The 16,949-nt window shown below is 39.5% G+C and overlaps 1 protein-coding gene across 4 annotated transcripts in view; it reads left to right on the top strand.

Annotated features, from left to right (window-relative positions):
• rapgef2b (Rap guanine nucleotide exchange factor 2b) overlaps positions 1–16,949 on the top strand; it is a 33,057-nt gene that overhangs the window by 5,142 nt on the left and 10,966 nt on the right. The window contains exons 2-14 of one of the 4 annotated variants that reach the window (XM_017307111.1): positions 2,759–2,890; positions 7,224–7,401; positions 9,948–10,084; positions 11,615–11,773; positions 12,075–12,227; positions 12,310–12,474; positions 12,614–12,721; positions 12,798–13,001; positions 14,354–14,462; positions 14,583–14,859; positions 15,026–15,183; positions 16,210–16,224; positions 16,550–16,790. In XM_017307111.1, the coding sequence (XP_017162600.1) occupies positions 2,759–2,890; positions 7,224–7,401; positions 9,948–10,084; positions 11,615–11,773; positions 12,075–12,227; positions 12,310–12,474; positions 12,614–12,721; positions 12,798–13,001; positions 14,354–14,462; positions 14,583–14,859; positions 15,026–15,183; positions 16,210–16,224; positions 16,550–16,790 (2,036 nt within the window). Of the gene's footprint in view, positions 1–2,665; positions 2,891–7,223; positions 7,402–9,947; positions 10,085–11,614; positions 11,774–12,074; positions 12,228–12,309; positions 12,475–12,613; positions 12,722–12,797; positions 13,002–14,353; positions 14,463–14,582; positions 14,860–15,025; positions 15,184–16,209; positions 16,225–16,549; positions 16,791–16,949 lie in introns of those variants that run through there. The other 3 variants (XM_017307109.1, XM_017307112.1, XM_017307110.1) reach the window with 3 other exon arrangements.

The raw sequence follows: 16,949 nt of genomic DNA, 5'->3' as shown, positions 1-16,949 counted from the left end.
TAAGCATAAAGCAAACATGCAGAATAAAGATATTTTTTAAATCCCAGGTGTTGTTTACTCCAACATAATACATAAACAGCATAGCTATTGGTAGTTGCAGGTTAATCATTAGGTCCCTAAAACAACTTGAAGAGGATCTGTTCAGAAATCTAAATAAAATTTTACTTTACACAACATGAAGTGTTATCTCATAGATTCCTGTGTTAATTTCCTGCATTACACTGTAAAAACTGTGATGTGATGAGACTCTATCGGCTCAGTTATGGAGAAACAACAGTAGATTCATCAGCGTTGCCCAGCCAGTGGTAATAACGTGGAGGCTTTCACATGGCCGTCCACCAGCCGCAGCCTGAGGGGGGTTAGCGACTGACTGGGTCCTCCGGTCGACCATTTTGGTTAGTCCAGCCAGCCAGATAATTAAACGTGATGGAAATCTTTGACACACTGTAATCACATCACACCTCAGTGCTGCGAGAGCTCCACTGTCTGGCTCCCAGTCTCTTGTCGCTAACACAGAAAGGCACTTTGTGAATTGATACGTCTAATTTTTCCACATTTTCCCCTCATAGCAGCTCAGAAATAAATTGCTTTCTGAAACGGCTCTGTTCAACAACTCTTCCAACATCTTCAGTTTCTTTGTGACTTTGTTGGCAGACTTTTGCAAAACCAGCCTCCGGTGTGTGAAAAACCGATTTGCCAACATCCAAAAACCCCATAATGAAGCCATAATTAAAGACCTGCAATCAGAAACTCAACTCAGTGTTTTTCTTTTTAAATTCCTTAGACGTATCCCCTTTAAACAGCTGGTATGGAAAATTAGCCTGTTTTTATGTTTAGGGAAAGATTTAAACTAAAAAAATATTCAAAGACTTTAAACTCAAACAGCTTGGAGGAGACTAAACTAAATCTTCTCCAGATGTTTAGATCTGGTTCCAACTTTCCAGCCTCTTGATAAAGTTGGTTCATTAAATCAGACCAATTTGAGTTTTGGGGGATTTAAATGTAAAATTAATGATCTGCCACAGCCAAAAGTTAGGTTGAAAAGGGGCTCAGAGGAAATGATCCCGCTTCCAAGTATTAAATAAATAAATATTTGGTAAATAAAACATATGGAATATAAAATATTTACATACAGACACCATGAACCAGTTTCTTTCCTCCCCTGTTTGACTAATCAGATATGATGGATTTATTTAAAAAATACTAGCTTGTAAAGGAAGATGAAAGATATGAAAAGTTGGGCTGATATTGATATCCAGAATTAGTTTTGCTGTTGTTTAATAACCCAGCTAAATTAAAATCGAATAAACTCACAAAGCAGCTGCATTTCTGGTTGTTCTAGATCTATTTGTCTGTTTCTGATGTATTTTAAATTTCGGGGTCATCTCCATAGAGAAGTGGGTTGGCCCATTTACACTGTTTTTAATTACAGCTGCTACTTTATGCAGCATAAATTACTCAGAGGGGTTTCCCCCATTACTGTTTCGTGTTTGTTTAGTTTATTCAGCTTGTGAAGAATTAATTAGAGAATTTTCTTCTGCCATAAGAATATTTTTTTTCCGCATTTGAGCACCATTTTAATAAAAATACCCAATTATTTTCAGATTGGGTTTTGACACTATAATAGCTATTTTGTTCAGCATCTGAGCCCCTGGAGAGTTTATTTTGTCAGATTTGTTCCCCTTTTGGCTTTACATAATAGCAGGTTTAGTGAACTCTTAAATTGATGACTTGATGCAAAATCAGGCAGGCGCAATTATTTTTATGTTGTTAAGGTTTTAAAGTAATATTCCTTTTTGGTACTTACTGTATTATAATTAAATACCAAATTGTATTTAAATAAGAGCTTTTTCAGAAACACAGATTTTGGGGTTTTTGTTCTGTTGATGTTGCATAATTACATCTAAGAAATGAATTATTACCCAGTTATTTTGCTGTTATTTTTCACAAATAAGGGTTAGAATGACCTTGAAGTTTTCTTAGGGTCTTATAAGTACATAATTTTTTTATAAAATTGTCCCAGTTTTACACCAAAACTCTTAAATATTACTTTACAGGTATAAAAACTATTTAATTCAAAATTACTTAAATAATCCCAGAAGGAAATCAACTTTTGTTGCGTGTATATTTTTTTTCAAAGACTTGCTGCAGATGCTGATGGTTTTGGGGAGGGAGAGTCTTCTGAAGCAGTCTGTGTTGCAACGGGTGTGATTAACCTCTGACTAAACACATCAGAGTCTCAGGAAGTTGCACTAAGTGTCTTTTTCAGAGGTTTTAGTTTCGTTTCCTTTAGTGGTTCTTGGTGCAGCGCCACCTCAGGTGAGGAGGGGAACAGGTTGCTTAAACCGTTAATTTAGTTTGACACAGTGCTGGATGATGGAAAACCAAAGCAACTAATAATGTCACAAATGTTGCAGTTTTGTTCTCAATCAAACCCAGTCTACCGGTCCAACAGATATGAAAACAGTGTAAGAGTTAGGGAACCCAGCTTTAGAAGACCAGAGCTGAAACACAACCACATAAGTCATCAGTAATTTTAAATTATGTTCCATAATTTATTTTTGTATCTAATTTAACCTCATGAAACTTATAGAAACCCAGCATAAAACCATCAATTTCATCTTTCACGTCCCCACGCACCGGAGCTAAGTTTGTGGCAGTCAGCATGTGTGTTAGCGCTCGACCAGAGGTGGCTGCTGGGCTGACCGTCACTGACCATGTGTGTGTATGTTGTGTGTATGTATGTGTGTGTGCGCAGCTCCCTGCAGACTTCAGCAGACTACACCTGGCCGACGGCTTACACCCACAGGTGACCCACGTCTCATCCAGCCACTCAGGATGTAGTATCACCAGTGACTCTGGAAGCAGCAGCCTGTCAGACATTTACCAGGTAAGGCCTCCGCTCACCGGCCCTGGACTCCCAGCCAGGCCCGGGTAGTGTAGAGTCACACCGAGGATGTCTCGGTCTGAATTATCTCACTTTTCTCTGAGGAATTCCGTAAAATAACATTGAGTTTGGATGAAATGAACCTTAAATATGTGCATAAATGGAATCGGAATCGAGCTGAAGTTGGAAGATGTCCTCCTTGTGGCGAGCTGACATCCATCCCTGTGTGAATTCTCCATAATCTTTTTAAGCAGAACATTTTCCCAGTGTAATTCAAAGGTTTTGCTGGCGGAGCGGCTACAGGACCCTGACAGCAGAGCGGCGATGCTCTGCAGGTGGCGAGCAGACAGGCTGGATGCTGCCGAGCAGGTGGTCCAGCCCACATCCTGCCTGCCTCCATCTCTGCCTTTTCATCACGTTAGAGCCAGAAGCACACAAGTCCTGCAGAGTTGGCAGCTCTTATGATATAACTCTGACTAAAATCTTTCACTAACCTCGCTGATGTACCTTTTTCTCATGTTCAGACGCTACATGAAGCCTAATAAATTTCAGTAAAATAGCAGTGGACTAAATGTCCAGCTTAGAGGGACACACATCTGCCAAATGTCATGACTATAGACTTCCCCCAAAACCTGAAGCTAATCCTCTTAGCGGCACACAGCCGCCCATCGGTCCTGCTGCGTTCCTGTTTGTGTGTGTCCCTGTGACTTCCCTCAGGGCCACACTCAGTCACATTCTCTTTGTTTATCCCAGACCTCTTGCTGGTTGTGTTCTGGTTCTGGTTGTCGGGTTGCGGCTGAATGTTTTCATCATATCACCGGATTCTGTGTGTGGATGTCAGGCCTTGTTGTAGATGGCTGCAGCAGGTTAAACAGGCTTTACTGTCTGTAGTCTGGTCTGATCCGGGTCTCAGTGCCATCTGCTCACAGCTCTGGGCAGGATCTGGGTTTTCCTCTGTCACAGTCACAAACACCGTCCTCTGCTTTTGTCTTCCTCTTGTAAACTTTTAACACTTCAGTTTCTTCCTTTGTTTTACCTTCTGTGTTTGATTAATCCCTGCTGAACTCTTGATTGCTATGAGCTGTTTTTCCCATATTTGCAGCTTTGTAGGAAATTATGAATGAATTAAAAATTATGACCTATGACTATTAAATACTGTTTAGTAGTTCATCTAGTAGGCTTTTTATCAGTCCAAAACTGAATCCTGTTTCACCCTTCACCTTTGACCTTTAGCTGTTTCTATATGGTACGGAGTCCCAGTTGTTTCTGTGTTGTGTCAGGAGAAAAGTGGAGCCAAGCTAGCAGACAACTCATAAATATAAATACTTTAAGTTTTCATTATTTATGACACCAAATCCACGGCAGTAATAATAGTAGCAGAGATAAGATGTCCTAATTTAAAATATTTTGAATGAAACCCTTTACTGTGTAATTTTGATTCATAGGGATGGACCAATAGGAATATTTGTTGTTTCATGATGATGAAAAGGTAAATATATATATATATATATATATATATATATATANACCTTTATTTATATATATTTACCTTTTCATCATCATGAAACAACAAAATAAACATCGGTTGTTTATATTGGCCCAGTTTTACCTTACAGAGCAATACTGCTATGTTAAAAAATGACTAACAAAGACTGATGCCATAATTACATATTGAACATCCCCATTTAATAAATTGATTTTAATTCTTGTTAACCATCAAAAACATAGAGAAAATGTCATATTTCTGTTTAAATATTTTTATTTTTTTATATTTAGAAGAACATACCTGATGTAATAAGAATGTTTGTTGATTAGTAAACCGGAAATCCTATGTTTTGAAACTTTTGTGCATTATAATGTATTTTTCTTGGTATATTGTAGACCTGGACAATATAATATCAGAGTTGCAAAAGGTGACTTGGGTCCAAAGTATGATGGGATTTATTTGCCTTACACTGGCCTATTAAAGCTGTCTTTGACCAGTTGGATGGACTCTTAACACCTGAGTGATGTATCTTTAATGTTTAACATGTCAAAATATGTCTAATATAATCAACAACAACAGTTTTCAGCAACGGTTTTGCATTTAGATATTTTCCTGATCTTGTGCAGCTACACTATATTGGCAATATTGTACTGAAAAACTAAATACCGGTGCATTAGATTCATTTTTCTTTAGGGCACATTTGGTCCTCTGTATTTGTTCTTTCCTAACAAGCTTTAAAAGTAATTCATGCTGCGTATATAAATGTAAATGTCTTAGTTCTCAGTGGAGCTTTTATCCTCTCCTAAATTAGGTGCCAAGAGGGGAAGTGAAAACCCTCGGAAACGAGGAGCTGTTGGGGTTATTGAGGCTAATCAACTCCTGAATTTAAACATTTTTCCAATTAATGTGTTTTTAATGACACGATAAGAACTGTATAGTCCAGGGTGTATTGTTCTTAGATATTAAACTTCTAATTGTATAACCCTAACCCATTTCAAAATATTTTACTGTCAGAATATTAACACTTGTCTTTATAATTAGTGTCATTTCCAATTATTCTCCATTGCAAACAAAGTGAATATAGCCAAATCTAGTAGAAGCGAAGGCCACTATTGTGTCTACGTTGTTTTGATTTTTTGATGTATTTACATTTAGCTTCATGTATTTTTAACAAGCCTAAAAGAAAAGCTGAATATGACTGCTGCATATTTAGTAGACTGCATTTTATTAGATGGGATTTATTTAAAATAGAAGAAACCCACAAACAGTGTTGTTGACCTTCCTGGGAGACTCCCTTCCCACTTGCTCAGTGGAATATTGTACTCACTACCTGCATAAAGTGACTGGTTAACCATAGAAAAAGGGATTCAGCCGAACTGCTGTGGTCAGGTCCTAATGATGTAAAAATGCAAAAAGGAACAATCGCTTGTTTTGGTTTGTTTGCTGATTACCTAAAATGTGTCATTACTTCAAAATTCTGTCAACTTGCCTGTTTATCATCATATGAGCAATAACTGAAAATTGCAACATCTTCCTCCAACATGTGTATGATGTCAGATTGGTGAAGCTACTCCTTTTAGTTTGGTTGCTTTTCCAAGCTTCTCGGGTTGTAAACAGATAAGCATGCTGCTTAGCGTTTTATTAGTTTGATGCTGTGATGAGAGTTGCTCAGCAAACTGGGAGCAGGTTATTGATGGGTGCTCTGAGTGGTTGAACAACATGGCTTCTCTGCTGCAGCTGCTGTAAAATCCACATCCTGGGACTGGAGTGAAGCATCATCTGCGCGTCACTGCCAGCATGGCCGACTGTTTGTGTGTGAATAAATCATGATATTGGTCCTTTGAAAGCATTGATCCAAGAATAGCCTGCATGAAATATTAACAGCCCGCTGACTCCTAATGCTCGCTGCAGGTTTTTGATGTTTTCATACATGCTTAATGTGCTAAAGAAAACAAAAACACATCATTTTAGCGCAGTATTTTGTCCAAACTGTAGTGAACCTGGTGACCTTCCAGTTGCAGTATTGTAGACACTAATGTGTAAAGCTCTCCATCTTGCATCCAGCATCATCTCTGCTGACATCAGTTTGGCTCCGCCCAACAGATTTTGCACCAATGGAGGCCAAATGGCCAGTCAGATGCTGAATCATTAATGAGCCTTTTCCACATGGCGTTTGAGGAGAAACGACTCAGTACGTCTGAGCATTAAAAAATGAAAAGCAGAGCGGCAGTCTGGAGGCGACAATGCGTCTGGCTCTTGGATGTTGTGGACAGTTGGCTCAAGCAGCCTGTTCCACTCTTGTTGTTAAAACTGCTAAAGCTGAACGGCGTTTTGTGGTAAGATTTTTTGTCGGGTACCGTCAGAACTTATGTTTTGTGTGGTCCAGAAGAACTGATTGCAGCGCTCATGCACGGGTATCTGCTCCACGTTCTCTCATCTTAGCTGGCTGTGCACATATTTTATCTTTTGCTTTCAAGGAACAGGATCTGGCTGCAAGGCAGGCTGTGGAGTTCTGCTGAGGGGGGAGGAGAGAAGAAAGTTAGGATTTAATTAGCTTGTTACTATGCATAGCAGCCTGTTTGATATGCCGTCTCTCTCATGCTGTATTCAATGCCTCATGTCACAAGGCGGTTTGAATCTCAGTGTTTGATATGAAACGAGTCTTTGCAGATGATGTTTGTGTTGGAGAACAGCTTCGGCGTGTGTGTCAGCTGTAAAGCTTCTGGTCATTAATTAATTGACGAGCGTCCAGGTGATTGCTTCAGGTTGACCTCTGACAGAGTCACAGCGTCCCGCAGCACGCTTCTCGCTCCACACACGCTGAACCTCTGATCCGTTTGCTCCCTTCAGGCCACAGAGAACGAGCCAGGCGACATGGACCTGAGCGGCCTGCCCGAGACCGCCGTGGACTCCGAGGAGGACGATGACGAGGAGGACATCGAACGAGCCTCCGACCCCCTGATGAGCCGGGACATCGTTCGGGACTGCCTGGAGAAGGACCCCATGGACCGGACGGATGATGACATAGGTGAGCCACTGGGGGTGGCTTTTACTTCTACATGTTCAATCCTGGAGCCACATTTCATGTCATATTTCATTTTATGTTTTATTACATTACACAATAATAAATATGGTTAATTCATGTCAGGGATGCACCAATCCACCTTTTTCACTTCTGATACTGATATCTGAGGTTTAGTATCGGCCGATACGATCCGATACAGAAAAACATTAATTTTTTTAAACACCTGGGTTCTGAGGATGAGGTCACCCAGAGCACAAAGCATAGAATCAGACTGAATAGATCTTCCCTTTGTCACACTGTCACTGATACCCAATCTGCAATTGTTTTCAATATCAGGACCAATACAGATACTAATATCACATCGGTGTATCTTGTTCACATAACTAAAAGAAATTATGAATAAAATGGAACAGAAAGAAGTATAACTTATAAGCTCTGCTCTCTATGTACAAAGATAAAATCAGATATTCATCTTCGATGACTATTTCAGGCATATTTCAAATAAACAATAAACTTATTCAAGACCATATTGTTTCATCATAATAATTAAAAAATTTGTATGAATTGCAGAAAGTGGTTAAGACAGTTTTATCTCACTGTGAAGATTGTAGCACATAAACTGGCACCTTTAACTGAAATGCATCTTTCCATCATCAGGGACCTGAATCCACATTTTGTACTTAAAATTAGTTTAACTGTAAGTATTGGGTTTGTGTGATCCCTTTGTCCACTTCCACTTATGACCCTTAACAGTTCTCAAATATTCAGCACAATATGTCACATATGGAATAATTAGTGAATTATACAAACTATACAAGACCTTTTTGTTAAGTAATTCCTTTACCCTATTTAAAACAGCATTTTTTTTATTTATTGTTTTTACTTTTATGTGATTTATATAAGATTTTCATGACAAATACTCATCAGTGAGCGCATCTAAACACTTAATTAGATGTTCTTAATTAAGTTTTTTGGTATCCCAGGCATTCATCTCCTTTTCCCAGTTCGTAATAAGAACCACTTGTTATTCAGATGAGCCACAGTAAACATCCAGGCTGTGATGTTGGCTTTCGAGTAATTCTCAAAGCCACATCAGGCTTTTCGTATCATATCCCTTAAAGCTATGACTCAACTCCAGCTCTGATGATAGGCGTGTTTAAAAATCGAAGTACACAGAGTCGGTCGGGGCTTAGCAGCTGATGTGGACTTTGGGTGAGGATGATGCATTGGATGCAGAGAGAGAAGGAGCGAGCGCCAGCCCTTCCCCCTCTCTCCATCCGCTGATCTCCCTGCTGCGCCCCCTTTCCTCCCTCCCTCTGCCGGGAGGCTTTTCTAGGTCACTCCTGCACATCCTCTCGCCTCACCTCTCCCAGCGCATTAAACTTTCAGCGATATCGCAGCTTCACACACAACGCTGTTGCCATGCCAAGCCCAGGTCAGCCGGTCCACAAGACTGCTGCTGGTCAGGACCAAGGAGGAAGATGTTCTGGATGTTTTTCTCCATTGACTGTCAGTCGTGATACAAGAGAATAATTACAGCTTTTAAGCAATTATGCATGTGGAGTTTAGTCATTTTAGTTTTTCATTCCGTTTATAAAATATTGAAATTAGAATTACAAGCTTCATACTGAATAGATATGTTAAAGAACAAAACTGGTATCCAGGTAGGTGTAGCTCAGCATTATGGAGAAAATGTACATAGCAGGTTAAAAACAGACTGATTAGAGATTCTGATTAACTTCTTTACTATATTTCCACAAATATATTGAAAACCAAAGATCCATGATCTGATCTGAATGTTTTTATTTTAAATAAAAAGAAATGATGAATCATGCTCCTAAGTGATTTTTTTTTCATTTTGCTCCTTTTAGAGTTGTACACAAGCTGATATGAGAAGGTTAATATCCGTCCTAATGTAGAGCAAAATCTTCCTGTGCTGATCATAATAAACGTTTGGTTGTAAAAATACAAATACTTTTTCATTGTAAGAAAATTGTGTCAATAGTTACATTGTTACAGTTAATTACACTGATTAAAAATCAAACGATGAATTTGTGTCATTCTTAAACTGCAGGTAAGGGCCACAAAAGGGCCCGGGGCCGCGCTTTGCACACCCCTGCCTTAGCATATCTCGTCACTGGGAACCAGCCGATGCTTTGCACTTGTTAGCATAGTTGGATAGCTGGTTATGCATGTTAAGAAATAAACTTTTCTCAGTTGTTCTTAGGGATTTCTCTGATTTTAATACAGCTTGAAGGAATGATGAGTGACTCAAAAAGTCACAGTGTGATTAGTCAGCCATTATTCTTGGCCTCCTTCAGATGACTATATCAATAGGATTGATATTTGGCTCAAAGTGATTCCTCTGCTGGCTCCATGATGATTGCGGTGACGATCAGGTCTTCTTGTCTCGGTGGAGGGGAGATGCTGGATCACTCTAACCAGCAGCCCTGATTCCTTTCTCTCTCCCATCCAGGAGTCAAACCACTTCCAGAGTTTGATGGTTTTCCTCTGAACATCCTGTCTTCTCTTTTTGTCCCTCCTCACAGAGCAATTACTGGAGTTCATGCATCAGCTGCCAGCGTTCGCTAACATGACCATGTCGGTGAGGAGGGAGCTGTGCGCGGTCATGGTGTTCGCCGTGGTGGAGCGAGCTGGCACCATCGTTCTCAATGATGGAGAAGAGGTTTGTCTTGGTGCATCTTTGTTCCTCTGTTGGATGTTTTTTTCTGCTCTGTTAACCCTGAATGGTTCAAATAGTTTATCTTCGGGTCATTCTAGGTTCCCTCAGGCACCCAAAGCTAAACAAGCATTTGGTTTGGGTTTCATATTTTCAATGCATTGCACTTGAACAAAAGGATAAAGAATTTATCTCTAATTCTTGAATGAGTAAATGAATGAACGCATTCATTTACTCTTGATTCAAGAGTAAATGAATGCGTTCAGAGGGCTTAGGCTTTAAGCATTTTGTTGCTATTATTGGTTGTCAGATTTTGATAAATTTATGTTAAAAAAAACACATTTTTTTTCCACTAAATATATATCTTTTTTTTGCTCTAAATCAAGCATGCAGTGGTTACAACAATCCTCATTTAAGATAGCCTCTTCCCAAGGAAGAGAGCAAGAAACCATCTGTTATTCTGCTTTGTTTTTGCTAAATGGCTTTGACTCATTAAGGGACACCAGCTGTTGAAAATCCAACCATGTATCACTTCAGTTTGTAGGTAGACAAACCTATAAAGCATCTTTCTTATATCTGTATTAGGTCAAAGTGCTGTTCACATCAGTTCATAGAATAAATTAGCATTAAAGTTACTCTAAAACTAGTAGACAATTGTGTAATAAAACCTTAAAAAGAGCAATAATTAAAAACTACAAGCATACACAGCATGTAATATTGAAAATAAAATAAGATATAATTTAAGACATGTTAATATGAGCATGTTGTATTTATTAAATTTGTTTCTCCGTAGCTTATGTATATAGTTTTAAAACGCATACCGTGGAAAGAATGGGAAATAATTGACTGTAGCAGTCAACAGGGATTATTTAAAATCAATTGGAAGAGTAGAAACCAAACCTTTCGTCATGTTTTCTCCTCTTGAGTCCTGTAGTTTCCCTGTGGAAGCAAACAAGGTGTTAGAATAATGTGGACTTATAGTTTCTGCATCTACTTTTGTCAGAAATCATATTTATTAAATGGAAGTCCTGAAACAATTTTCTGCATAATCTGAAATAGGGCGTCAACTAGCTATTGTTAGTAATCAATTATTCACACGATTGATTGGATTAAAAATTGCCACATTTTGCAGATTTTTCATTTCACCACTCAATCCTAATTTATACAAAAAGAAAAGGAACTTTTTCTTGCCTAAAATGCAAAAATAGAATTTTCTTTTGTGTACGCTTGATCATTTGTAGCATCTTCAAATGTATCTAAGAAGTATGTAAACACATACGTCTAACATCAACACCTCCCTTGACTTACTGCCACTCAAATTCAACATACTAAAAAAAACTAAGGGTTTAAAAGTCCTAGGTGCTAAATGTATATATTTTTTGTACAGTTATGATGTGGTGTGCTAGCAAATGATCTTTCCCAGTTAAAAATAAATTGATTACTAAATTAGTTGATTATTTCAGTAATCGATTCATCACAGGTAACTGTTTGAGTCCTGAAGTGAAATCTGAAGTTGTTCCTGTTGTCTGTCTGCAGCTGGACTCGTGGTCGGTGATCCTGAACGGCTCGGTGGAGGTGACCTACCCTGACAGCCGGACAGAGATGCTGTGCATGGGGAACAGCTTCGGTGTGTCTCCAACCATGGAGAAGGAATTTATGAAAGGCGTCATGAGGACCAAGGTGGACGACTGCCAGGTTGGAACCCTAATTTGAGTTGATCTGTCACACTCCGCTAGCATGAACAGCTCCATTTCCTTTGCATTTCAGTGTGCAAAACCTGGCAGGAGGCCTGTCATCCTGCATTATTGCATCCCACTGTGCCCCACTTGTGCTGAAATGTTTGCAATCATGACACAGAAAGTTGCTTGCAGCAGTAGCAGCCTCTTATATGTAGAGGAATCTGGTTTTTAATTATTAAGCTGAATAAAACATTTATTGTATTAATTTGTAGAAGCATCTCCTACTGTGGTAAAGTGAATCATCTCTTTTCTTTCAGTTTGTATGCATAGCCCAGCAGGACTACTGCTGCATCCTCAACCAGGTGGAGAAGAACATGCAGAAGGTTGAGGAGGAAGGAGAGATCGTCATGGTGAAGGAACACCGTGAACTGGATCGTACCGGCACCAGGAAAGGACATATTGTCATCAAGGTGACACCTCTACTGTCTTCTGCAGATGTACAAGTTTTGCACGATCGACTTGTAAACTTCTGTCCTAATTCTGGATTTTCAGGGCACGCCTGAGCGTCTCACCATGCACCTGGTGGAGGAGCACTCAGTGGTGGATCCTACCTACATCGAGGACTTCCTGTTGACCTACAGGACCTTCCTCTCCAGCCCCATGGTCGTGGGAAAGAAGCTCCTGGAGTGGTTTCACGACCCAAGTCTCAGGGACAAGGTACGGCCAGTAGGGCGGAGCTGTCCTAATAATTAACTTTTTGATTACATTAAAATGTTTCTGAATTTGTTTTGAATTTGGTGCCCTGTAAAGATGTTGCCGTGGATACCAACGTGTGCCGCTCATGTGATTTTCTCAGGTTACACGGGTAGTCTTGCTGTGGGTAAACAATCACTTTAATGACTTCGAGGGAGACCCTGCCATGACCCACTTTCTGGAGGAGTTTGAGAGCAATCTGGAGAAGGAGGTACGTTTCTTCAACAAATGCAATGAAAAATGAGAGAAATCCATATTTCTGTCATATTTTTAATCCCTCCTTGCAGAAAATGTGCGGGCACCTCAGACTGTTAAACATAGCGTGTGCTGCTAAAGCCAAGCCACGGCTGGTGACGCTGACCAAGCCGTCCAGAGACTCTCCTCTGGCCTTCACCCTCCTCGGAGGTCAAGAGAAAGGTTTCTGCATCTTCATTGATGCCGTGGAGCCAGGGAGCAAGGCAGCAGAGGCCGGACTCAAGCGTGGAGATCAGGTGACTTTCACATGAAAAGATATTGGTGAAGTCTGCGTTGTGGTTTTTGTTTGAATATTTTCCGGTTTTATTTAGCCCTCTGGCATCCTCAAAAGCTTTTTAATGTCTTTCTCTTGACAACTGTGAAGAACAATCTCAGTCAAAATGATCTTTTTTTCCACTTGAAGCTCATTTTTCTTGTGAAATTGGTTTCGTATTATGACCTAACTGGCATTAAAAGGCTTCCCTTTGAGAAGTCTTAAACTGAACTCTCCAGTAGCTGCAGGCACCCTGTAGACTTTCTCCTCGCAACTTGACATCCCAGCCAGTTTCACACTCTGCAGGCCTCTCAGCTGTAAGCAAAGGCTCTTAATCCTTGAAACCATCTCACAAGTGTCTGTGTGTGTGTGTTAAGCTCTCTCGATACCAAACATCCTCTGCAGCTGTTTCTCCCAAACGGAAGCAGAAAAGCTGTCTTACTTGGTAGCATTTACCCCCTTTACACCAGTCACACTTTCCATGTTTTACCCACTTCACCCTGTGATTCAGGACCTTCAAACTCACAGCTTTAGTGTTATTTTAGTTGTCACAGAATCGTGATGTGCTGCATACAAAGAGATCTGGGCTCTGCAGGTTGGTGCTCTCAGAGCATCTCAGACATTTACAGATTGCATATGACGTTTCATAAGCTATGTTTAATTATCTGATTGTAATGCAAATTTTGAGAAAACAGAAGATGTGAATTATTCAGGTTTCCATCTACTAGTTTGGAGTGCAAACTAGTAGTCAGATGTTGACATTAAGCAGATCTATAATAAACGGGTTAATGTTTGCTTAGTCAGAGCTTATTCAGCAACTGTATTTCCATCTTCCTTTTAGCAAATTAACTCTTTTTCAGAAAAGCCAAAAATTACTATTTTTGCAAAATTGAAGTTATTTGCATCAACCTTTTCCAGTATGATACTTCTATCTTTTACTTGTCACCTCACTCATCTAGACTCTTTGTGCTCCAAACCCTCTATTGAAGTTTATGGTTCAAGGGCCTGGGAGTTTTTTTGTTTTTTTTTAAGCAATTTCGAGATATTTATGTTTGTGATCATAGGACAAAAAGGGGCTAAGGATTAGTGTCAGTATGTTGATAACTGCTGTCCTCAGCTTGCTTCAGTTATCTAAAAGCCACATGATGCATACGTGGAGATCAGCTGCCTCTTAGTTGAGATTTACTTCTTTATGAGAAAGAGATGACTCATAACTGAAGGTTCTCAGCTGGAAAAAGCAAATTCTGGTCTTTGTAACTCTTTTATAATGTAAAAAAAAAATGCATTTTCTAACTATGTTAAGGTTCTGATTTACTGGTTCTGTTCTTTCTGCAGATCTTGGAGGTAAATGGACAGAATTTTGAGACTGTCCAGTTCAGCAAAGCCAATGAGATTTTAAAGAACAACACCCACTTATCCATAACTGTGAAAACAAATCTTTTAGGTAAGTTTTAATGTCTCCTATTAATAATTAATCTAGTCTTTCTCGGAAATAAAATGTAATATTTTCAGCGCTTGATTTAAGACTGGAGCTGATCTTATGACCTCATTGCTTTCCATTCAGTGTTTAAGGAGCTGATAACACGGCCAGAACACGAGCATGAGTTGGACGGGGACGAGGAACACGACAGGAAGAACGGTGCGCCTCACCTACCAAAAATCGGGGACATTAAGAAGGGGAGCCGTTACTCCATACCGGACCTGGCGGTGGACGTGGAGCAGGTCATGGGGCTGGAGAAAGCCAGCAAAAAGGCCAAGAGCAACTCAGTGGGAGGCCGCAACAAGCTGAAGAAAATCTTTGATAAGACACTCACCAGCATCCTGCCCCCCAAACCGTACAAGTAAGAGAATTGACTTCATGAAAGTAATAAATCAAAACATATTTTTACTCTCAAATACATTAAACACTCAAAAAAGGCTGCAGTTTTCAGCACAAATGTCGCCCTCTGCTTGTTGCTGACAGAACTGCTCTCCATCCTCTTCCCTCTGTTCTTCTTGTTTCCATAGCGACGTTTGTGTAGGCCAATCACAGGATGACAGCATAGTGGGGATGAAGCCGTCCAAGCAGATCCCACCAGCTCTGCCGGTCAGTGGGAACCTGTCGTCGTCGAACCCGGACCTCCTGCAGTCACACCACCGCATCCTCGACTTCAACAACCAGCCTGGTGTGTATTCACACACTGTGGGGGCTCAATGTGAGACTTTGACTCAGTGGCATCAGTGTGTGTACTTATAAATTATTTAAATACTTTTGAGGTTTAGCCCATGCACCATTATTTAGAACTAAACTCTGGAGGAGATCAAGATGAGCAGGAGGGATTTATTTACAATTTGTGCTGTATGTTCCCTCCAGAAATCTTATTTTTATCTCTAAAATATACTATACTCCATATTGCCTCTCGTTTTTTTTACTTTACGTCTTTCTGTGACCTTTGGTTAAAAAAAACAAACATTTTAAATAAATCATCCAGAGATTACAATCTGCTGAATTCTTCTTTTCTTGATAAGCTCTGATCGCCTATCGGCAAATCAGATGACAGCAAAAAGGTTGCATCTTTCAGGGAACTGGTACTATTTTCAATCTGTAAACACAAACGTAACGGCATCTAATTTGATGCTAATTTTTGAGGAACATGAGTTTAAACATGTTTGAATGCCTTTGTTTCTGTTAATTGTAATGATTTTCCCCTTACAGCTAATAACATGTTTTTAATTCAGAAATAAAAGTTTTTGTTTTTAAAAGATACTTGTACTTTGTAAACTAGTTTCATCAGAATGCATATTCTATTTTTCTTAATATGACTGTAAACAAAAGTGGCACATTATTTTCTTTTTATTTGTTGATGTAACTGGAAGAATAATTGGAATCGTCCATCAGAGCTCAAGAAAACAGAAAGTTTGTGTCAGTCAGGAAAACCTTGATCGATTAATCTCAGACTTTTAGGTTGAATGTACATTTGGCATTTAAAGCATTTATTCCAGGCACAGCAAGTGATTTCAGACAACCGAGTATAATATGAGCTGCCAAGAAAGTACTTTCTTCAAAATAGTTGAAAAGTATTCCTTTTGCACAGATTTTATTTTACGTGAATTTAGTGTATTCATAATATTTTGTAGGTCTTCATAGGGCTAAACACTCTGAATATACAGTACATAGCAACTTAATTCCATCATTTGTTTCATTATTTCAGTACCAGTCGTCCCGAGTGAGTACTTCCTCTCATTATTCTCCTTCTCAGCCATTTCTTCTCTGTCATTCAGGAATCTCTTAGCAGCTGTGATTTAGTAAACAGACATGCGAAATCAGTTGCACAACTTTTGGGGGATAAACGGGTGATTTAAATGGTGAAATGACGCAGAAAAATCCAGTTTTTAACATTTGGTTTGGGTGTCATAATGGTGAATGTGGTGGTTTTTAAATCTTTGGGGTGTTTCTTTCGCTTGAACACTCAGAAAAAAACAACAATCTCTGGTGGTTTTAGCCAGAATAATGTAGATGTCTGCCTAAAAGCACTAATTTTATGTCCGTAGATATGTCAGACCAAGTGCTGCGAGTATTCAAGGCGGACCAGCAGTCTCGGTATATCATGATTGGGAAGGACACAACGGCTAAAGAGGTGGTGGCCCAGGCTATCAGGGAGTTTGCTCTGACTGCCACGCCGGAGGCTTATTCACTGTGTGAAGTGTCTGTCACACCTGAGGGCGTCATTAAGCAGAGGCGCTTACCAGACCAGCTTTCCAAACTAGCTGACAGGATTCAGCTAAGTGGCAGGTACAGATGTCTTCAATTTGCACAAACTCTAAGAAAGAGGAAAGCTTTTCTTTTTAACAAATACTTTTTTACTCTTACTAGAGTAATTCTTGCAAAGCTACGCTTTGTTTTTACATAAGTACAATTTATGAACCTCTGACATAAATTCTCATTATATTT

The sequence above is a fragment of the Poecilia reticulata genome, linkage group LG10, assembly GCF_000633615.1.
Source record: "Poecilia reticulata strain Guanapo linkage group LG10, Guppy_female_1.0+MT, whole genome shotgun sequence".
Classification (NCBI taxonomy): Eukaryota; Metazoa; Chordata; class Actinopteri; order Cyprinodontiformes; family Poeciliidae; genus Poecilia; species Poecilia reticulata.
Note: the sequence above shows the minus strand (reverse complement) of the source record. Positions and strands in the feature narration are given on the sequence as shown.